The 24,409-nt window shown below is 41.0% G+C and overlaps 1 protein-coding gene across 1 annotated transcript; it reads right to left on the reverse strand.

Moving 5' to 3' along the window:
* Positions 1 to 2,631: 2,631 nt before the first annotated feature.
* Positions 2,632 to 23,206, reverse strand: mertka (c-mer proto-oncogene tyrosine kinase a). Its single transcript, XM_049007212.1, has 19 exons — positions 22,884 to 23,206; positions 20,151 to 20,460; positions 19,784 to 19,884; positions 18,706 to 18,870; positions 14,537 to 14,623; positions 14,305 to 14,420; positions 13,830 to 14,013; positions 13,118 to 13,263; positions 9,825 to 9,960; positions 8,582 to 8,732; positions 7,397 to 7,485; positions 7,009 to 7,104; positions 6,790 to 6,870; positions 6,524 to 6,616; positions 6,268 to 6,386; positions 6,016 to 6,125; positions 5,042 to 5,201; positions 4,627 to 4,763; positions 2,632 to 4,267 (listed from the first exon to the last, which is right to left on the reverse strand). The coding sequence occupies exons 1-19, from the start codon at positions 22,957 to 22,959 to the stop codon at positions 3,835 to 3,837; spliced, it is 2,790 nt and encodes a 929-aa protein (XP_048863169.1). The 5' UTR covers positions 22,960 to 23,206; the 3' UTR covers positions 2,632 to 3,834.
* Positions 23,207 to 24,409: the final 1,203 nt, after the last annotated feature.

Raw genomic sequence — 24,409 nt, forward strand, 5'->3', positions numbered from 1 at the left:
TATACAGGCGCATACCCATAAATTGAGAAATGAGAATCCAATAGAGCGAGAGAATTGTGTTTGTTATACGTTTGATCTGTTTGTTAGTGTTTTGTGACCAATCAGGACTTAGAAGTCCTTATTTGGAACTGAGAATTATGGTTTATGAACTGGGTGCTTGGGCTACCTGGTGCCAGAGTGTGACGGAGCGCTTTGCTGGATTGATGGAATAAAAGAGATCACTTTGCTCACCTACTGAGAGGTCCGGAGCTTTATTTCTTATTTACTTATTTATTTCATTTATTGAACAAGGACAGCACAAAAGACAATGTTACATGTAAAAAAAAACAATGCAATCGTTGTTTTGTACAGAGGTTTTCTAGCCAGAGGCTAATTTGCAAATCTAGGCCTTGGTTGGACTTTTAAAAACAAACAATAACAGCAAATATCGATGCTCACACACACACTTGCACATACACACACACACTCAAGAAATGAATGTAAATTAATATAATGAATATAAAACATCAGTGTTCACAGGTTTGTTTTTGTTTCAGCCGTTTTTTCACCTGGGAGCTTTGGTAACAGTTTTATTGCTGATGGTAACTTATTCCAAATCCGAGGTTCTCCAAACGACAATGAGGTTTGACCAAATGATGTTTTGTATTTTGCTGGTTTACAGTCTCCATTAGCTGCCACTGAGGCATTTAAATGTCAGTTTTACAAAAAAGTAGTTTATAAAATTGTCAAAACTTAGGAGATTGTACTTCTCCTGTATTTTACAGTGGTGCCACTTCATCGGTTTTTGGTCCAAAACTTTTAGGGCTTGTTTGTACAGACACATCACAGGTTTTAAAGCAGATTGAGTTGCTTGGCTCCATACAGTTACACCCAGATATTTAAACTCATGCACTTTTTCCAATTTCTCTGTGGTCGATATAATTTTGCTACCACAAGGGAAACTGAAAATTTTGCTGTTGTCTCTTAATTTTTCCTAGATAAATATATACAGCTGCAGAAAAAATTGAGACCACTCTATATATTTAAACAAATCTGCATTCTTAATCTTGGTTTAATTGTGGTTTTGCTTGCAGAAGGCTATGCTGAGCAGCAGATTGCTTCCAGGTTAAAAAATTCTCAGTACTCAAGAGTAAGGTGAAGCAGGACAGCTGGGAACAATCAGAAACCAGCCAGCTAAAAGCCATAAGTGATTTTCTTATGCCAGAGATGGTTGTTTACTTATCCGACAGTTTTTCATGAATCGTAGGATGACATCAAGTGACCTTCAAAAGGAATGGGAAACATTAAGTGCAGGTGTGAAGTGCACTGCTAGGACAGTTCGTATCAGGCTCCTGGAAGCAGGACTGCAATCCTATAAAGCATGGAAGAAGCCCTTCATTAATGAGAAGCAAGGAAGAGCCAGGCTGGAGTTTGCAAAAAAAAAAATACATATTACTCACAGACACACTCATAAATTGAGAAATGAGTACAACAAAAATTTGTGCTGTGGTCTCAATTTTTTCCACGGCTGTATGTGGGTACTGCCGCGCCTCCTTGCACAACTGCTTATCAAATGCATCCATAACTACAACAACTAATATTTATCCGTTTATCTACCTCCAATCTACTAGAAACGCTTAGTTTCTTTGCACATGTGCAGTTGATAATCGAGAAGTCCACCAGACTAAAAATCTGGGCTACATGGGGACTGTCCATGCAGACACCCCTGATGCCGAAGTTTACATCACTCACCTTGTGCGCGGACTGTGAAGTTGCACCAAAAAGTATGAATTGGCCTTATCCGATACTGTAACTGTATGGCATTACGGATGATTATATTTTGTGTAGGGCGTTATACTGTATATATTTTAACAGTGGTGTCTTTGGACTTGGGTTAAAATAATGTGTAACATTAACATTTCTGAATTGTGTGGTGTTAAATGTTACAGCGCTGCCACGTTTCTAGATCACTGAGAAAGTGGTCAAAAGTGGCCAGTGGCCTAAAATACAGTGAACTTAGTTACCTATCTATCTACATATATATATATATATATAATGAATATTATGAATATACACACACACACACACTTTTTTAATGCTATTACGTCTTGTAATAAATTAATAATTCTGTTTCCATCTTATTTCATGTTCCTGTCGAAGATATATAAACCTGTCACTAGTATTTTAAATGTACCTATTGGTAATGCAAAGGTTAAACCAGTAGTTCTCAAACTCGGTCCCCGGGACCCACTGCCCTGCTTGTTTTCCAGCTATCCCTGCCCTACACACTGCTGATTACCTGGATCAGGTGTGTTCAGTCAATCAGAAGCTGAAAGACAGCTGGGACTTGTGTGTGAGTTAAACCAATGTGTTTTTGTACTGTTTGAAGACAGCTGTGATGAGGCATAATAATGGGTGGCACCCGTGTTATAATGAATGCCTTTGTGTGCTGCTCCTGACAGATGCTCTGACAGTGCAGTTTGGAGATTGTACCAACCTAACTGGTTCTAGAGTAATGGAACAGTCTATACTGTCACCCTCAACAGATCTAATAAACATGTTTTGTAATGAACCCAGACAAAATAAATTGCTAGGTGACCTTAATCTAAGAAAATGGAATCCAATCAATAAGCACATGTGGAGACACAAGGATTATTTTTAGAATTTTAAAATTAAGTGAAATACTTTTGCTAAAAGCGCTATTACAGAACAATACTGTTGATGATAGCTGCCCAATTATGGCACAAAGTCAAATTTTGAAGAAAATTAAAAAAATATATATATATTATATATGATTCTTTGACATTTTGTGATTATCAGGTAACAGACAGATAAATGTTATATTCCTCTGAATTGCAATTGGATTGATAGCTTATAGATATTCAAACATGGGAATAGTTATGGTATTTTTTTTTTTTACAATAGCATTCTAAACATAAGCAGAAAGCTCAATGGTGTTCAGCTAATAAACACTATAAAATAGTTTCCAAAAGGGATGTAGTTTATAACTCTACAGGTAAAACTATAAATTACATTTCTATGTCACTTCAGATGCCTTCCAAAAAAATTGTATACATGTTGAATATTTAAACATTGCACAAAAGCCCAGGATTATTATTTATAATACATTCTTGCCCAATGTTCACCAGGTTTAGCTTAAGCATTACATATCATTGCACTTGGCACCTTTCTATAAATTGTGAGGTAAGAATCGGGGCATAAGAGAACAGTAACCCCCCCCCCCCCCCCCCAATTGGCCCAGCTCCCTTTACACACTGGCACTGCTCACCTACCCAATTAAAGAATTGTTCCTCCTATTCCTCCTATTTGCTGTCCTGCCCAGAGCAAATCTTAGACAATTGCCTATTATGCTGACTGGAAAAATACCAAATATTTAAACTGTATGACCACAGTTAGATTGATTCATTGGCTAATATAACAAAAATCTATACTGATTATTATAGATATGCATCCATTTTCATATTAATTCAAAGTCTTCAGTTCTTTAATCTTCAAGGTTTCCATTTTGCCTTTAACTTTTGTAAAAGCTACAAATACTGGCATTCATTCTTCAGTTCTTTTTCAAATGTGTCACATCTTATTCACAGCTTAATGCAGCAAATGATTGTTGCAGTGATGGCTCATGCGTATACGGTAATAATTGCTCAACACTCTCTCCCCAGAAAGGGAATATGTATCATCATGACCGCATTGTTTATATTCTTCCACCTGAACCAATTTTTGGAGGCAGTGATCACTTATGAGCTTTAGCAACCTCACACAACCCAGAAGACCAAGGTGTGAAGGTGACTATTTTATCATCCCCCTCCATCCTCACAGAGCAGGAATGGACTTTTAGAGGATGTTATCAGTCCCTGGTGTCTGCCGAGCCAGACCGCCATTTACAGAAGTGACACTATGACTGGGGAGAAGGGGCGTATCCATACTGCTGCCATTTGCCGGCACACGGTCACCTGATGAACGCATGACGACGACATAGCGGTCGTCATCATCCTCTACGCAATTATGCACATCTACAGAAACAAGCGTAGAGTCAGAGGTAGGGTTGCTGCAGGAGGGGGAGGAGCTGAACAGGTGCTGGCATAGGTGAACATCTCCCTCGTCATGTGGATCCTCCTCAGGATGGCTGGTATTCATGTAGATGATGTCCTCCTTGTTAGCTGCTCCAGGAAGCTTCTCTGCCAGCTCCTCCAGACGAGCCCGCACTTTGGTGAAGTCCGGCCGGTCCGATGGGTCAGTCCTCCAGCAACTGAACATGATGTCATACCTAGAAAAACAACACAAAGATGATGTCATTAGGCGTGCTTTGTATTTCAGTCCAACCCTAACTCAAACAAATGACAGCAATGGCACAATAGTCCTAAACAACAGATTTGCTTTCTGTAATACGTAGCTCTCAGAAAAGGATTTTGCAGGCAGTGCCCAACAGTAGAGCAAGAGAAAGGTGGGAAAACAGGGGGAGAGCAAGAGAAACATTCCTGTGAGAATCACTTTGGCTCAAACTGGGACACTGGGGGTTGGACAAGGAATCAATCTGTTATGGTTCGGGGGAGAACAAGTTCAGCATCACTTAAAAAGTACCTCCTGCAGCCCTGACTTAACCTTGACTTAGGAACAAACACTCACAGGTCATCCAGGCAGTCTGCAGGCTGCTTTAGCCGGTGGCCTTCCAGCAGATAATCATAAATCTCATGGTTCTGAACCCCAGGGTATGGAGTCATGCCTCGTGTTGCAATTTCCCACATGGTCACCCCAAAAGCCCACTGAGAAGCAGAAGGACATGACACTATTGTTGTTACTTCTTTACATGTAGTCACAAAATAAAATACACTGATGAGGATATTGAGTAACAGTTTCACTTTGTAGGCGTCAGCCTTTATCCAGTTATATTTCAGAGATCTTTGAATGCAGGCTGCTAGTCATTACATTTCAGTTTTTGGTATCCATGTTAATTAAATTTAAGCAAAAAAAAAATACAATTAGGGATATTTAAGTTTGCTTATTAGATACAGTATATACAAAGCTTATAGTATGGTCCTACCACATCACTCTTGACAGTGAAGACTCTGTCTGCAAGGCTCTCCACTGCAATCCATTTCACAGGCATCTTGGCAATCCTGCCTTGTCTGTAATAATCCCCACTGTAGATCTTCTTAGATAAGCCAAAATCCGCTACACTCACGGTCATATCATCACGTAGCCTGAAACAACAGAAACCCTTTCAGTCAACTGCAGTGAATCGTTCAGAGGTTGAAGGGATTACTAAACGAAAAAACCTCAATCTGCCAGATAAGGTGAGCTTTACCATATATAGTTTTGTTGATTGTTCCAGATTTATTGCAAACAGGAATTCATGATGATTAAATTTAAACTTAAATTTAGTAACATCTATGTAAATCTGCATATTTAGGTCCTGGTTTAATCCTGGGTCTGCTGGTAGAAGACTGCACTGCAAGGCGGAGTGCTTCCAGGCTCAAATGTGTGGAACTGAAAACTTTGCTGCGGTCTCAAATTTTTCCAGATCTTTATGGGTTTTTTTTTTTAATTACTGTAAATCATTGTTATTCTGTGATCCTTAAAAATTAGTATACATAAGACAAATGTTTTAGAGTAGGGACTCCCAAACTTTTGATTTCCATGGACTGGTTTATGTTGTATGAGACTTTCACAGACTTGTCAAACAGCTGGGGGGGGTGTCATGAAAAATTGAAGAGTTTATTTTTAGAAATTAGCTGTGTACTGGAGGTTAGGAACCCTCTCTTTTACAGGACAAAACTTCTGGAACTAAAGAACAAATGCAGAACCATAAATGAGAAGAGGCAGCAGGGGAATCGGTAGGAATGCTGGCTACTAATGTGGTTCAGGAAGCAGAGCGTTATGGTTTGGCTTAAAGTAGTGCTCCTTAAATTTTAGGAAATGCCTCTTGTTAGACCGAAGGTTAACATAACCCACGGTTCGTGTCGACTTGGCAAAACAGACTCAAAACAAAGACGTGAAGCATTACGGTGAACCCACATGCAATTGCGAGCAGCCAGATCCCTGTGCAGGAAGTTCTTGCTGCTGAGGTATTCCATGCCCATAGCAACGTCAATCATGAATTTAAGAAGCATCTGTGTTGGCAGATACTGGAGGGACAAACATTTTTGCATCATTTTCTTTAAACAGTCTGGTGACATGCACACTAAAATCCAGTTTGCCGCATATTATAACCCAGGATATCACCTGGCAAACTATGGCAGCCACGACTGACGGGCAATGACAGGGTACCTGTGGACTGTCCTCCAGTCGGGAGCACAGCAGGTAGCTGTGCAAGTCACCATACTTCATGAATGGAAGGATGACCAGGGGCTTGGGGAAGCAGGCAGACCCCACCTCTAAACACACACCTGTACAGCACAGAGCAATTGCGGCCCACGATGAAGGATGTCAGACCAACCGGGAAATAAGCACATTACTGTCACTATTCACATGCTACAGTAAAACAGGTTTTATACACTTATCTTATTCTGACTGAAGCACCTACCGACAAGTTTGATGACGTTTGGATGGTGAAAATCCTTCATGCAAGCAGCTTCATTCAGAAACTCCTCTATCTCCCTCTGAGAGAAGTTATCCACTGAAAAAAGTAACACAGGATGTAATCTTTAAATGAATAAGGTAATACGGTACAGGTTTGAATAATTAATAACCAAACTAGCCAGGTTGCTTTTCGCTGTGCAGAAACTTCAAGGATCATTTAAGGACTGCAATATTGTTGAAACATTTGCTGAAAAGAAGAAAACTGCTAACTTTTCATGGTCTTCACTGCAACCTTCTCAGATGTTCCATCTTGTAGCTTCAGTTGACCCTCCATCACTGAGCCGAACTCCCCTGCAAACCAAAACAAAGGAACGAATTTGGGATGGCCAGCGAGAAGACGGGGACAATTACAACTGCCCAACTTCCAGCTGAACTTTCAAAGATACACATTAAGTCACTGTGAGCTGCCCCAAGCAGGTAGGGTCTTACCTTCTCCCAAGACCTTTCCAATGGAAAGCAACGATCTCATAATTATCATATCCTGTAGTTTGGCCTGAAGTTCTTCACTGATTCCCAGTCTTGCAACTATAAAACCAAAATAATGGTTGAAGAATTAAGATGCTGCATCAAAGTTCAATTTAATTTTTTACGTGATAGCTATGTATAACACTTCACCGGGTCAGATTTCGTTGTACTGCTGCTGAAAACCCACGAGAACAGAATGAACAGAAATTAAACCCCCAGCTCTAGATAGATGAGTTTCAGGTCAAAGTAAAATATTTACAAATGACACATAAGGCTATTTTTCTATAAATGTTTTACCGTAAACATATACATACATGTAGTCCTGAGGTATAAAATAACATTTTATACGTACGGGTATTTTCAACAGCAGATCGGTTGTATGTCCGCTGAGCTTTGTAATAGATGACAGGTTGACTTTCCTCTCTACTTCCAAATACTTGCCTGCAGAGGGAGCCAGTGAAACAATATGACAGGGAGAAAAATCATGATAATGAAGATTCGCATCCAGTAAAGCATCACTTTACTGGGTATTCTGTTAAACATTTAAAATCATACTAAAAAGAAAGCAGGAAATATTGTTCATTTTTATTCCCACTGTGAGCAGGAAATGGTTGGAGTTTTAGAACAGCAGGCCAAGCAAAACTATCAACTTCCTGAACTACAGGCCTGTGTCGTGTTTCCCGAATGACTCTCAGAAAATAAGAGAGGGGGACAGCAGGTGACTACGTGCTTTTCTTAACTCCCACTGGAATACGACACAACTGCAGGTGAGACCAAAAGTGATGTGCTGCAAATACCCTGATTACAAAAGCACACACACATCCAGAGTCATTCTGGCCACAGTGACGGGCAGCAAGAGGTCATATTGAGGAAGTGTTCAAAGTTTTTGACACAAATGTGGAATTTAGACTCCTAAAGACATGTGACAGGATGCATGCAACAAAGATAACGTAATGTTTTGCAATTTTTGGGGAGCATATGTTTTATTCTAATAGATATATAGTGAACATTAAGATACTGGACATTTTCCAAACCACTTATCCTACTGGGTCGCGGGGGGGGGGGGGGGGGGGGGGTCCGGAGCCTATCCTGGGAGCAAGGCAGGGAACAACCCAGGATGGGGGGGCAGCCCATCGCAGGGCACACTCACACACCATTCACTCTCACATGCACACCTACGGGCAATTTAGCAACTCCAATTAGCCTCAGCATGTTTTTGGACTGTGGGGGAAAACCGGAGTACCCGGAGGAAACCCCACTATGACATGGGGAGAACATGCAAACTCCACACACATATTACCCAGGCGGTCCCAGAGGTGTGAGGCAACAGTGCTAACCACTGCATCACCATACTGCCCCATATAGTGGATATCACTAGTAAAATTCTTAATTCCTGATCTATTTGCTTTAGCTTAGTCAGCTGCAAATAACCTACATCCCACCATGTGTTGGCTACAAGCTAACAAGGGTATGACTAAGGAAAAAGGGCAGAAAATATCACAGGGATTAAGCACATAATTGGAAAGGTAACACTCACTGAAAGCGGGTCTCCAGCACTCTACTGCGCACACACACGGTGGCCCACAGGAGCAGCAACAGCAGACAGACGCCACACACAACTCCCAGCACGACGTACACAGAGTCAGAGTCCCGCGTCTTAGGACTCGAGGATGGAGATAGGGGTCTGTCTGGAACAGAAGCATGGGAGATACACCACATTCACACAACACCATACATGTTTTGAGGCAGGGCATTTTGTGTTGTTTTTAACCAGCATGCAGGGGACTGAGGGAACAGGCATAAAGTGGCATCCTCAGGTTTTCTTGCTTTAGCATCACAGAGATGCATCATGGGTAAAAGGATAAACCTAAATGCTGGAGCGCTGCAGTGTAAATTGTCTGTCTGTCAGTCAGTCAATCATCTTCCGCTTATCTGGGGTTGGGTCCTGGGTCTGCCCCAGGGTCTCCTCCCAGTTGGACATGCCTGACACACCTATCCCCCCAGGGAAGTGTCCAGGAGGCATTCAATGTGGAGAGGCAGCGGCTCTATTTTGAGCCCTTCCTGAACGTCTGAGCTCCTCACCCTCTCTCTAAAGCTGAGCCCAAACACCTTGCAGAGGAAACATTTTTGCCACCTGCATCCTCAATCTCATTCCTTCAGTCCCTACCCAAAGCTCGTGACCATAGGTGAGGGTCGGAACATAGATCGACTGGTAAATCGAAAACTTTGCCTTCCAGCTCAGCTCTCTCTTTACCACAACAGAACAGTACAGTGCCTGCACTGCTGCCAATTCCACAACAATATGTCTCTCAAATCATGGTAGAAATAGTCTAAATACCAAACGGCTGTGGAATGTGGTGTCCAAGAACTGAAGTTTCTAGGAATTTATTTAAAATGTGCCACAACCTATTTGACGTACTTGAATATGACACTGCAGATGCTGAATGACAGAATAACGAACAGAAGTGAATTGAAATTCAGTCAACAGTCAAGTAAACAACTTCAATAAAGACCAAAGGAAATGCCAGGCAAACGGGTGGAATACCCCATATTAGAGCTAAGATGATATCTTTTGGCTCATTTTGGGTAGAATGCATGAAATCGGGTGGGTAAGAGGCAAGTTATCAGATAATGGCAGGATTTCCATAAGCAATTTACACAAAAAACTTAGTTGGAGGCATTGATGGAATCATTTTAACCAATTACACTCCAAGTCAAAAATACATCTGACCCTTTTCAGTAAACATACAATGAATTGTACAACTGTGGGCCACACATACCTGGTTCTGGTACAAAGTGGAACACAGGTTCACTGAATACTCCAGTCCCTGCATTTGTGGAGGCTGCCACCTGGACACGATATGTGGTGTTGAACACCTTAACTGGGACGTAGATCATATTTATGGTACTGTGGATCTAGAACAAATGAAGATAAATAAACGAAATAAATAGTTAAATACAAATCCTCCATCTCGATTTCTACAACTTGCAGTGAACATTTAAAAATTCATGGTCTAAAAGAACATCTAAAATTGACGTGACTCGAGCATACGCTCATCGCAAAATGGAAATGACTGGGCAGTACATAGTAAACGTTTTACAAATTAACAGGATGTTTACAGAGCCCCACTATATTTGACTTTAAACTCCTACAACATTTTACATGGTCATTTTTTAAACAAAATACAAATTTACTTAAGGCCACCGTTGCGATTATTTAATAATACTTTATTGATTAGGAAAAATTGAGAATGATTATTTTAATAAGGTTTTAAAAAGGTTTCCTGATCTCCAGGGTTTAAAGATTTAAAACCTAGAGGCAGGACACGAGTAATAAATCTCAGAGCAGTTTAACCACATTGTTACGAATTTACAATTCTCTGGGGATCGAGGCAACAAAACAAGACTTGGGGAGGCAACACTTCTGCGAGTGCAGAAAAGCTATTCAACACAAACAGTTCATATTTGGACTCGGCACTGGAGGTCTGCATTCACAGTTCGACCTGCAGAAGCTGACAGACTGCCCTCTACTCAATGATGTACAGTGCAATTAGATTCATGTTAATAATGGATTCTTAGGCACACTGCAAAAACTCTAAAAAGGCTAGATGAAAGGAAGAGATTTCTAAACACTGATTGACGACACAGAAAAACAGGAAGGGGGTGGCACGTTGAGATGGTTAGGGAGCGGTTACATGTGTGTTTGGACGGGCCCCTGTTGCACAACATGTCTGTTCATTGAGGCTTTCTCTCCATGCAGACGTGGCCTGTGACAAACACACCAACTTATAGGAACCAAAGCACCTTCCAGTAAACAGTGTTCTATAGGCTATATCCAAACTTTCACAGCAGGGCTCGTCCCAATTTCTCGATACAGTGAGTGTGTGTGCGCGCGCAAGAAACAGCTTTCAGCGATGTATCTCTCTCCCGTCCCAATATTAAAACACTGAATTATAAAATAAAGAAATTTATTGATCCAAGGGAGGATTTTTGTTGTTCAGCAGGATTAAAAATAACATAACAGCCCTTGAAAGAAATACCAAGAAAATCTATAATACAGTGTGTGTGGTACAAGTGAGGTGCGAATGTGATTGTAAACATGACAGGTGTGTAATTTAGTGTGGGTGGAACAATACAGTGATGAGTTAAACCAGTGTTTCTGAACCTGGCTCTTAAGTACCTCCAGCGGTCCATGTTTTTGCTCCCTCCCAACTCCCTATTGGGATCTGGAAGGGAGCAAAAACGTGGACTGTCTGTGGGGTTCACGAGGAACGGATTGAAAAAAACTGAGCTGGACAGAACTTGGTTAGATACATGGAGACTAGAAGCATCAAAGACAATTTTGCAAGGGGCTTTGCAATCATTAGCAATAAAATAAGAATAAAGACACTGTTTAGTTAACAACCGACCTCTTTAACGAGCAGCTCTCCGAACAGTCAGAACGCTGTACAAGAACTTTGATTGTGGAAATGGCAGTGCAGCGTCTCAGCGTCAAGCATCTCAGCTCGTATCATTTATCAAATACAGACGCTCGCTGGGTTATGATGGTCTGTGTTACAATATTTCGACTTTACAGTATGTTTGAAATATTGGTATGGGTTGGGTCCTTGCTTATTGACCAATTCGCTTAACGACCTAGTCATAGGAACGGGTCTCATTTGTTAAGTGAGGAGTGTCTGTAAATGGGACATCCCCACAAAGGCAGCAAATGAAAACATGCGATTGTATACATATGTATGCATGTGTCTATTCACTGTCTGAAGTTGACTGTACATTCTCCCATGATCGAATATTCACTAAATGTTCCCACAAGCTTTCACATGCTTCTTACAGAGGACGTCCTTATTTCTCCAGTGTCCATCAGCACATTTGTAAATGAAACCAGTTTCATAAGTGCTGTTTCCACTCGACAAAATAGTATCAGATCTATCACCTAAAGTGTAGTGTAATATTTGTAATAGAGTAGATTCCCAATGATAGAAAAAAATTAAATTTTTGTTTAATAGTGATCTAGAGCCCAGATGTAAAGTTTTGTGTCTTTTACTGTGACGCATAAAGGTATAATAGTGTTTAAAAATATAACTGAGCAATACAAAAAAACTGCGAAACACGTATTTCATACCTATTAAAATGTGTGAATCATTGTTATGGCACCGAGTTAATGTGTGCACATTCATAATATCCATTGTATTGTTTTACAGTCATTTCATACATGACTCAGAAAAAGAGGAAAAGGACGATGGAAATCAAATATGTGCAGTCACTTCCCCTAAAAAGTGTCTTTGGATGAATACATGAAGCAGACGGCACTGCTGCAACAACATTTAGTTTCTTGAACAAACAGCACAGTGAAACAAAACATATTGGTGTGTTTTCTATTCTGAAGCAAACACTAGTAGCTTTGACTCAAAATAGGAAAATATGTCACCCTAAACACTCAGTACTTAACTGACTGAAGAAAAAAAATCAACACATTGAATTACTCTATAGGAGACTCTCAGAGCTGGAAACAATTCAGAAGGTCAGTTTTGATGACGGTCCTTGAGTAAAACCTTAGTGAAAGCGGCTCAAATCAGGAAAAATCTGAGCAGAAAATATCCTCAATAATTCTTTAATCTGCATCTAGAAGCCCTATGACCTTGGTGCTGGAAAGACTGATAGCTGTTATTCAATAGAGAAGCTTTTGCTGTCGAAACAGTGTCAAATGCAAACTCAATAAGCTTAGGCTGCAGATTGTAAATCGCAATGTTTTTGGAAAGGAATCTCTCAAAATCAAATGGAGGGAAAATGTGTATGTGTGCATTTGCATACACCTTTGAGGAATGAGAAAAACATGCAGGTACAGGCTTGAGTAAATGTATCTTGACAAAGATTACACCTGTTAAAGGGCATTGTGGGATTTTTTTCCGGGCCAGGAAATCACCTGCAGGATGAGCGAAGGTCAAAACCCCGCAAACACACAGAAAAGTGCCTGCAGTGCAGTGCAATTAGGATATTGGATAGAAATGGCTGTACCTCTTGGCCACGTTTGATGACTTAGATGCACCACACTTGATACTGAACCTGGCCTTACCTTATTGACCTGCTCTCCCTGGGTGATGACGATATCGTAACCTCGCAGGATCCCGTTCACTCTATGTGGGGAGGGGGCTTCCCATTGGACAACCAGCAAGGTCTCATTCAGCTGAACTGAAAGTTTGGTGGGAGGTGCTGTTGGCACTGGAAAAAGATGGGTGGGTATTTCTTATAAGTTTCTCAAAGTGGGGAAAACAAAATATTTACGACAATTTCATTTTCAGTTCACTTTTGGCCCCACACTGAACTTTGACACGTGTTCCTCCTCTCAGGATGTACAAAATACATTTTACAGAAATACAGATTCTCTATTTCACTTTCACACATCACAGGGGGTAAATTTTCAACCTTACAACAGAACTGTAACAGCCTGGCATGACTGGAAATCATATCGGTGTCTGATATAGCGAGCTGGTGCTTCCAGGAATAGAGAGAGGAAGCCTAAGTGAGCCCCACCTATTTGCAATGCATAATTCCAGCATGAGGCTGGTTTCCTGCTTAGAAGAACAGGAAATGTGACAACATTGCAGGACTCCCCCCAACTACGCATCATACAAATGTAAGATCAAAACAGATATACAGTCTTCATATAAAGAGTATGTTCAGTTGCCTTGGTAATTTTAGTGGACTTTATTTTTTGAGGGTTCTAACATTAGAGGTCAATATACAACACAGTACCCCAAATTGCTCTGTGTCTCTGGTGTGCCTACCTCCCTCTGTAGTGTTATATGCAACCCAGGGGCTGTTTGGCGACTGGCCGATTTCGTTGCTGCAGGATATGCTCATGTCGTACGAGGTTAGGGCCCGCAGGCCAGGAATATCCCCTTGGAACGGTGGCACTGAGACGGTAATATTCTGTACGGCTTCCCCGCTTCCAGGCGTGATCCGTCTCACCTGGAGCAGAATTCATATACAAATGTGTAGCATTTAGTACTATTGCATGACAATGAAGTTAAATTCACAAAGTTCTGGGACAAAGTGTAAGTCGACACCTGAATTTCCCTGAGGGGAGGAATGAAGCACAAAAGTCAGTCAGCCAGTCAGTAAGCAAGTCAATAAGTAAGTAAATAAGTCAGTAAGTCAGGAAATAAGTCAGTATGTCAGTTATCAATAAGTCAGTCAGTGTCTCTATATCTAATGTCTTTATGTGTTTTTACTTTGATTTTAGAATTTTAAAAAACTTACCGTAATGTGGCACTTGCGGAGTGGGGAATAGCCATCATGCCCTGGTGTCCATCTTAGCAAGATGTTGTTGGAAGCCCGAGACACTGCGGTCACTTCAGAAACTGGAGCTGGGAGCTCTACGAAGTCAGCCACACACATGACCGATGAACGTCAGCACGCACCTTCAGAGTGAGCTGCCACAGAGGGCAAGGCTGCACATTTCACAAACTCTCCCTTCTACTCTTCACTCTACCTTTGACGTTGACCTGTGCTTCTCTGGAGGTCGTGACTCCCTTCGGGTTGCGGGCCTCACAGCTGAACCGGGTGTGTTTGTTCACACCTGGAGGAGAAACATAACACCGTGTATTTGATACACTCAAACCAAAATGCAAATACCTGAAAATAACCTCACATTCAGTGTCATTAAAATAACCATGCATTTAATAATGATCCCTTAAAACATATTCTGTAACTATTCATTGGGAATACTCTTGTTTCCCAAAGGGTTTCGACTTTCACATTGTCAGCCTAGAACTTTTACCATGAGGCACAGCAATGTTACAGGACAACGTTCATGCCCCGACAGTATACGACAGGTTCCGAACCCTGTTTCACAGGTCCCCCCTCCCCCACAGTGATCTTTAAAATAGCAAACAACTTGATGACCTAATGAGGATCAACTGGACTAACCAGCTGGTCCCACCATCCTCTTCATCGGCAAGATGCTGAGACAAAGAAGTAACACTGAGCACAAGGAAAGAGCAACACTGCTGATACAGGATATTATCTTCTTGAAAGTAGCAGCTCCGCTTTTGCGACAGACGTGACCGCAGCATGCTTAGTAATGCGGCGCCACTTACAGCTGTCTGACAAACAGTTTAAAAGTTCACTTCAGTTCAGGAAGAATGCAGCACGTGTTCTAGCCAATGTCACAAATACACTTAGGCCAAAGATTCCAAAGAATGATCAAGTGCCTCCATATTGCCTCTCCACAGAAAGCAAGATAATGTCACAAAACTGTCACAAAACAGTGTCTCTTTTGTTTAATATGCCAGTCTTTTTTCCATGCCAGGTCCAGGGAAAAAGGCATCACATTTACATTTCTCTGGAGTTGACTAAAAGCTGGTGCTTGTTCTGCTTGATTTTGGGTTATCATCAATCACTCCACCAACTCAGTTGCATCCCTACCCACCACTGGTCCCACGAATCCTTACTGAGCCAATGAAATTAAACAATGTGATTTTCTGTGTTAATCAATGGGTTTATTGAGGCTCTAGGGCAGAGAGCTGGGGTCTAGTGAGGAACAAAAATGTCAAATTATCGAGTGAAACACATACAAAGTTCATCATGGGTGTTTTTCCACTTTCAGACCACAACAAAACACCAACAAAAGTAATCAGAAATCTACCGTCCCGTTTGAGGTATTAACATTCCTCAAAGATTTGTTGGGAAAAAAATAATCATTTTTTGTATTATGTTAAACCAGTGTTTGTCAGCCAAGTTGCTGGGGGCCCCAACAGCCCCCATTTTTGCTCCCTCCTCGCTCCCAACACAAGTGTTTTCTGTTCTTGACTGTTTGGTTCAGGTGTGATGAGAGGGAGCAAAAATGTAGACTGTCCTCTGCTCCCCAAGCACTAGATTGAGAAACACTAAACTAAAACTAAAATATAAGTACTGGCCAGGGGAGGCGCTAGAGATGTTGGGCCCCATGAAAGTCTGTCATATTGGGCTCCCAACCCAGACAAATCCAATTACACTCCATGTTATTTATTATTTAGGGCCTGTCACACCCCCCCCCCCCCCCCCCCCCCCCCCCCCACGGTGTCCCTGCTAGTCGCCACAGTGTGACATCTGAATAATCAGCAAAAAGTAAGTCTAGCTCCGTTTGCAAACTATTCATGTGATGTTTTTTAAACACATTGGGGAAAAGGAACTTTCCGTCCCAAGACTGCAAACCGTCACTCTGTCGCAATGTGGTCACAAAGCACAGCACATTTTAGTGGAGAGCAAATACTTCCTCCCCACAAAAGGCTGAACTGCTTGACCGCACAGCAGTCACACTATAAAATAAACAGGCAGGACCTGATTCTCTGACAAATTATTTTTCATTAGTTTTAGGTGGAACCTCAAAAATACGATCTTATACTCCTGGATTTTCTCACTTCCTGTTTTACTGCGGTAGGGAAGTGTAGCATAAATAGTATATAAAACATAAAAATGGAGAATTTAAATGTCTGAATTGTAAAAATGGGTCACAGCAAAGAGGGGAACACAGAAAATGTTCAATTACTTAGGCTGAGGTTTAAATATTCAGTTACTTGGCTGGGGAAAAAAATGTGAGCATTGGTTCTGGTGGCTTGAAATTATTGGGTTTGATAACATTCCAGCGCCAGCAAATTCCACTAGTAAACAAATCCACTGAATACTGGACGGATTTTGTTGGGAACCCTTGTAAAACGTTAAATGGCAGCACATTTACATTTAAAATACTTACAGTGCTTTTCATCTCATCCGCTACTGTGCTGCTGTGTATTACTTAGCAGAAGCAGGCATGGACCCAACACTAACATAGCATCTTCACACAAGTACATCAGGGTGCTTTTTGCAGAATATATATAACGAACAGGAATATGTGTGGCTTAGATCAAAGTACTATCATACCACTCACAAAATTCCTAGCATAACTTGTTATAAAAACCAACACATTCGAAGGGAATCCATGATAATGCTGTCAATATTCTATTATCTTAAATTCAAATTTTGCCTCTATTTCGTCTAAGATCCCAAAATGAAAAAAAAAAAATATATATATAAATGTCCTTTGCTGTAGTTTTCTTTTACACATTTTTTCCTTATTAAATTAAAGAGTGACACAGGTTTGTAAGTGGAACTGGCAAAAGTTCATCTAGGTAACCATGACATAGAAAGTAGCAAGAGGAAATGAGGTCAGACACTGGGCCTCCCTAACTCCAGGGAAATTCTTACAGAAAAAGGATCCGTCTTGATTTCAATGCCACCATGATGTTTAATAGTGAAATAGCTGAAATGGCCTGTGCAGGTAGGAAATGCAAGATATTTCATTGCAGTGTTAGTTAGGTTAAGTGCACGGACCTGCAGAAAGTGCAAAATCTGCTCCAAAACACTTCAGATTCAACTTATTTCACCTTTAAGTATTTTTTTAAATAAAGGATAATTCTTATTCTTTTTGCCAACCTATGCCTTTGTCAGTGTTTCTTTCAAAATCTGCACTGAAATTATCCATTAAAATGCAATGATTTCAATCGGCTTGAAAAAAAGTAGCTCTGGAGAATTGTAAAGAGATTCAATGGCATGGGAATTAAAGTAAGGACCCCACTCATCAGGTCAGGGGGTAACCTAATAGCCATATCTGAAAGACCATTGAAGATAATGGCTTGAAGTTGCTTTTGTCTTCATTTGGAATGAAAATAAAAAATTCTGACTTATGAAATCTAACCTGGGCCAATTTTTAGTTACCTGCCAGTGCCCACTGTACGCCTCAGGCCCTAATCAGCTGCCCAACAGCTTATTCCCATGTCTGTCACGCTGCTAGAGGCCAAGCCAAGTGAGCCAGCACATGAATAGACACTTTGTCCTACAAGCCCCTCGACTCACAATCCTACCCACCACGTTCACGGTGCTTCCGAATCCACTGTCAGACCTTTGCCAAAGATCGGATTTCAGCAACGAGCTGCAGTGCAGCTTCCGATCAATGGTCCCATGTGGGGGTTTTATAAACGAGGACAACAATGATTTACTGCAAATTACGGTGAAGGCCAAGCTGAACAAGCAACATAAATCCTTCATAGACTGAGGATACATGCTTATGAAACTTACAGAAATTGACACCTTATAGAAACTTACACACCTTCAGGACCATTCAACACAATCTTACCTCCATGGCTCGGGGTCTTGCGTGGGGCTGCAGGTCAGGCCACGAATAAAAAACGACTAGTCGTTCAGCCTGGGAAATCTCCCCTTTACAATAACACACTAACAGCAGGCCAAGCGGAAGCCGGCCTGATAAACAAAATCTCAGAGGGTGTGAGGAAACTGCGATGCTCACTTGGTGTCTGGTTACTCGCTTTGGAAATAGCAAGTAGCTTTTCAAATAAGCAGCATTAGCATCTGTGAAACCATTGCCAGCTTAAAGAATTCTTGTGAAATGAGTGACCCGGTAAACACTGGTTGTCAAATTATCTCTTCAGCTCATCAGGACTCCATCAATCTACAAATAATACTGCATCCTTTCACAGTAACCAGGATGGTGTGATTGACAGTTTTGGTGCATTTCCAGTGGGGCTTCTTGCAAATGAATTACACTCAAGCAAGAACATATGTCGGCTGACATACTGTTTCCATGAGCTTGCAGTGTGAGGCAGAGTATGAAAGGATGGTTCTCACCTGGCACAGTAATGGAGTTCTTGGTGCTGTCAGCGCCTTTCACCGAGTTTTTTAGCCATACAATGGTAACCGGGTCCGGGGGGCCCACTGCCTCACAGTACAGGGTGAAGGGGCTTCCCCGCGTCACATTCATATCCTCCGGTTGCCGAGTAAACATTGGCAGGCCTACAAACACACACACAGGCACGGGGAAACCAGTAACTAAATATCCTCATAAGACAAAGAATATATTCAAACATTTATATCCTAAATTCTACAGGACTGAACTCTTTCTGAATTCTTGCATATAAAAATAGACATTGCTGACTACCACTGCTAAGATCATGGGCATGTTACCTTGTTATTCTGAGCTTCTTGAAGCTAGGATTTAACTGAACAAAAAATTCCCAACTTGCATTCTGATGAACTGATTCAGATTTAAAATAATACCATTAAACCAACTATAACTTTTACTGCTTAGAAGCGTAGTCTGTAGCAAGTTGTGTATCACTTTCAAAAAAAAAAAAGAATACAGACAAGTTGCAGCTTCTCAAATAACAATTTGACAATACTGGGATGGACAAGCATTGTTGCTCAGGGCACAGTATATAGTAGTTTTCGGCACAGGTGTAATATTACCAGAGGTGGAAAATTCATGTCCACGAAATACAAATCCAGACCAAGATTTTGTTCTAACCAACCAGTTATACTCAATTAATTGGTTGAAAACAGAAGCCTGGTCTGCTCTCTGGACCTGGAATTTCCACCTCTGAATATTACCTCTGAAACGTATATTTTCTTTGAAAGGCCAGCCATCTTCAGTTTTGATATATTTAGATCTGTTCCCAGTTTTTTCTAGAATTATCCGCAGTTTTACTAACGCCAGGTTTAAAATTCACACTCACGTCAAGATTCTCAACTAAGAAGCAATGGTTAAACCTTCCAACTTCCACAGATTAAAAAAAAAACACACATTTTATACCCCACCTGCTTTATTTCCTCTTAGCACATAATTTGTAACACAGATATTCAGTGATATTATGATTTCTGGGAGAAATCCTGCGAGCTGCCTTCAATACACAAGTTAACAGCCACAAACCTTCAACCTGGATAATGATGGGCTGGGACTCGATTAACATGCCGCTGATGTTCAGCTTGCAGATGTATTTGCCAGCATCAGTCCGCAAGACACTTTTAAAGCTGTAAGGGACGGGGGAGGGAGGGTGAGTTGGGCATGGAAGACAATGCAGTCAGTTGAACAGAATTGCAACACATTTCCAGCCCATCTGCCACACTGATCCCATAAATTCTGTCAAATTTAAACTTCTACGCCATTTTGAAGTTCTAATTTCTGTATGGCAGCTATACAATTCCTATAGTAATGCAAACCATATTCATTGACTACAGAAAACATGCCTTCTAGGGCTATATGGGGGCTATATTGTGTGCGAGACACCCCAGCGTACCTGAGAGTAGACAGTAGTGTGATGTCGTTTTGGCCAAAAGTGTGAAGGTCATTGACCACAGGTTGCACACTGGCAGTCAGGTCCATATCATCCTTCCACCACACGATGCTCGGATCCATGGAAACTTGAGGGATGTTAATAGAGCAGTTCAGCTTTATCTCCGTTCCCTCTGACAGCTGGAGGCGGCCCACTGTGGGCTTGAACTTCAACTGCTGGATGTCCTCCTGGCTCAGCGAGATGTTCGGTAACCTCTGGGGATTACCCAGGGAGTCATTGGCAGGGGGTGACTGAGCCACTTCTCTAGAGTGAGCTATAGTAAAAATGACTTCGGTTACAATTTGCATTACAGCCAAAATTCAGATCTACTCTTAGCAGGTAACAACTGTGGTTGGAATTACATGGGAGCTAAACAGAGCTCGGCTCACCCGTACGGGGCTTGAGCTCCCCTGAAATTACCCACTGTTGTGTTATAGATTATATTTTATTTTATATACATTAAGGTTCCAGAAATAAAAACATTGTATAAATATGTCAATGTCGTGTGTTTATTGTATTAAACGTGCATGATGTTTACGTTGCTGCTATCGTGCCTGTATGAAGTGTTACTGATGGTATTAACGGTCTGCAGTATAGTAATAGTGCAGTAATAGTAGAATGTTTTTCACAGTATCCCTGTTACTGACCACATTGGTGCCCACTTGCATGTATGTACGTGATTCGAACCCTGGTAACAGCCAGTATGTATCCGGTGCTTTATAGGGCGCCATGTTGTAAAAGGATACAAAGTTTAAGAAACAAATTAGAAACAATATATAACAGTGAGCAAGACACCGGTCACAATGGTCACCGTTCACTTTTCTTTGAAGTTCTATAAATCGGCAATGGGCTTGTAAGGACATGCAGAGAAAATGATCCACACGAAACAAGGTCACACACAGAACAAGTGCTGGTTTCACATAAAATGTGAAATTTTTGTTATGTGGGAAGGGCACTAAATGTAATCAAGAGTGATGAAGGGCACTAAATGTAATCAAGAGTGATGAAATGCACTAAATGCAATCAAGGGTGCCAGACAAGGGCTGATCTAGAGAGTAAAGTGTACAAATTTCATCTCACTGAAACTGACTTTAGCTGTAGCTGGTGACTGTGGTGTGAGGAGGGTTAGTGGGCCTAAAAAAATAAATATAGGTTTTGCTTTCTGCATTCCAGCTAAGCCCCAATGACGATGTTTGTGCTTATACTGCTCTAAATAACAATAACTTTGGTAACAGCACTTCAGCAAAAATCTTTGGCTTTAAAATAAATGCCAGGAAGCTCAGGAATAAAGAGATAAAGAGATTTTATGTAATGCCAGCGCCAGCCCTCAGCTGCCTATTTGGAAATGCATTTGTGTTGATAAATGGAGCTCTTTGCCTCTGAAAGTGTTTGCAACAATACGTAATTGGGGGGGGGGGGGTTATACACATGTTTAGGAAAAGTTTAAGGGTTCTAAGCCACAGAAAAACTAATTCTGGCTTCACCAACCTAAAGGTGAAGTTCACACCATTTGCATCACAGACATTTGTTACCAGAGGACTCATATTGTCCTGGACGGGCCAGTCAGTGGGCGGTTCACATCTCAACAGCTTTTCAGATACCGATAGTCTAACATATTTATTTTGATGACTGCTATTATCTTTGCGCAAGGAAAAACCATCGATATTAAATGAGCGCAAGTATTTGTTCATCTTATTTTCATTCATACCATATATTGTTCTATTCAGCCATCCGATGTTTTTTAAGCAGGTTACTTGTTTCCATGGTAAAGGCGCCTGTCAAAATATCTTTTGTAAGCTTCAGATATATCAAGTGATGCACTCGTTAGTCGTAGTGCAAATGAATAGTAACTAACATAGATACTACGATATATAAATGCTACGACATATGAACATATATACTATATGCCTGCATGACATTCACATCAGTTTGTCCTGCTCTAAAAAAAAAAAAACAGGGATGGCGATACCACAGATTTTTCTACATTTAAGTAAAAAAAAATTATCATCGATATTTCAACGTTTAATCGGCACGTTCCCATTTTGATGTTCATAGTGCCTGCTACTCCTGACTGCTACGTCTGAACTGCGAAACAGAGTAATGTGCAATTTCATGATTTCAGTTAATTTGGTAGAATAAAATTTCATTGTCACGCAAGTCATACAAAAGTATACACCAACCATCAATGCTTCTCACTGACATGTTTGTATTTACTGTGTAGGCATATACTATATATATTGTCATGTATTTTGCATAAACATTATAGCTCAGTGAAAAAAAGTAGGAATCCTTCAAAAAATGTAAGTAAAATTAACTTAAGCTTAGAGAGATTTGGAAACAACGGTAATAAACACTACTTGGTTACCAATTGTATGTGTATTTAATTACGAGTTTTTGTATGGTTTAACATAAAATTCGAGGTAAGGAGAGAATAGAAAGTTTAACAAATTAACTTTAAAAGCACATATATGGTGAAAATTATTGACATCATATGATGTATAAATCACAGCAAAACACTGCCCTAACGTGCAATACTTCAAATAAATAAAAACATAAGCCTCCTAAAAATTAAACTTCGAAATAACTTCCAATAGACGTCCGTAATATGAGCTTGATACTAATTACACAACTGTTCATTATTACGAGGGACACCCAGTTTGAGCTGAAACATAAAAAACAAAAAATTGGCAAACTTACCAAAACTCCCATATCCATAAACGTGTAAACCAAAAGTCAAATGGAAAATAATCCGTCCGAAAATATAATGACGCATGTTATCACTTGTGAATCGATGAAACTACACCTTAAAGAACAAATTCTTCTGCACCACGCGAAATGCCTTTTGAGGCTTTAAAACATCGGAATGTGAACTATTGTTCTCACAAAAAAAAAACGCAAAGGCTGTGTCTGATACAATAAAAACACTGGTACTTTTATACGATCCGATGCATCAGTTGTTTTCTTTCTGTACTATAAAGCTCCTCATGAATGAATTTGAACCCCTCTCACCAAAATAAAACTTTCGAAAATTACGTCACGCTGAGAGTGCCATTTTGGGAGGCGGGACTTATTGTCTGAGAGTGTGAATAAGTGAGTGAATGAGTGTGTTTTTCTATCAGGGTCGGGACCTGTTGAGATGTGGGGACCTTTTCCCAGGCACGACCATTGCAAATGATAGAAAAGAGCGTTTGGACGTGCCTGGTAAAATGTTCCTTAAAATATTCGAAGGTCTGCATGCACTAGATTAACCAGACTAAAGTGAGTTTGCGTATAGTGTGTGGAATGGAACAAGAATGGAAACCAGGGACGTGCATTCACACTGACTCCAGCATTCTGATCCCCGGGGACGGATCGCGGAGTGGGCGGAGCTCAGTTACTCTGCCACCGTGTGGTTAGTGGTGACTGGCTTAAGCTGATCACTACGAAGGACATAGAACGAGTTGGAAACCCCGTCAGTTTTATCACTTCGCGTCCTTAAGCAACGTCGCTTGTAGCAGTTTTGGATAGGCGGCGTGCCGTGCTTTGCAGTCCCTGCGTCTGGATTGAGGGACGCCACCTTCTGACCATCACTGACTGTGAACCCTGCGCTTTACAAAGAATGCATTGTTCTCTCACACTTCTCTTGCAAAATTTCGTGCTGAGCAAAGCCAGGACAAAGTGCATTGTCCAGTACTTTCTTGACCACAAAGGCATAATTGCTAATGGCAAAAGGGCTATTGCTGATATATACAGAAAGTATTCTAGTACAGTAATTAATTTAACATTAGCATTGGCACCAGTAATGGACCGAGGGAAAGATTTTGCTACCCTGGTATGTAAGGACGCCACGGATTCTTGGCCTATCGCTTCCCAGCAATGACAGGAAACATTTTCTCTACATACTGATCACGATAAATTGAGTTTCCTTCCCTGGAAACATCATATGTTCGGCCTCTTTGGTCAGCACCACTTCGGGCAGACCTCTGTTAAACTTTGGCAGTCTACAGGGAGGCCGCTTGAAGGCCCCTTAACTGGCTGTGGGCTTTGTGGATTACAAAGAAAATGTTGTTCTAAGTTTACTTCCAAAAGTATATCAATAATAATAATCATGGTGATCACGTGCCTGGAAGGTGGTAATTTCTAATTCTTCGGCTGATGTTGTAATTATATAACTGTTAGGTCCTTGAGCGAAGTCCTAGAGCCCAAGCTATGCTGAGCACTGCCACAAGTTGCGTTTCTGTACC

Source organism: Brienomyrus brachyistius, chromosome 3, assembly GCF_023856365.1.
Source record: "Brienomyrus brachyistius isolate T26 chromosome 3, BBRACH_0.4, whole genome shotgun sequence".
Classification (NCBI taxonomy): Eukaryota; Metazoa; Chordata; class Actinopteri; order Osteoglossiformes; family Mormyridae; genus Brienomyrus; species Brienomyrus brachyistius.

Bases quoted from the DNA above. Each gene is read 5' to 3' on its own strand.
- mertka (XM_049007212.1), bottom strand. From the start codon at position 22,959: ATGCGTCATTATATTTTCGGACGGATTATTTTCCATTTGACTTTTGGT. The intron at 9,961-13,117 runs GTAAGGCCAGGT...CATTTGTTCTAG, and splicing joins AGGGAGAGCAGGTCAATAAG to ATCCACAGTACCATAAATAT. The intron at 4,268-4,626 runs GTGAGTGTTTGT...TTGTTTTTCTAG, and splicing joins GCAGACTGCCTGGATGACCT to GTATGACATCATGTTCAGTT.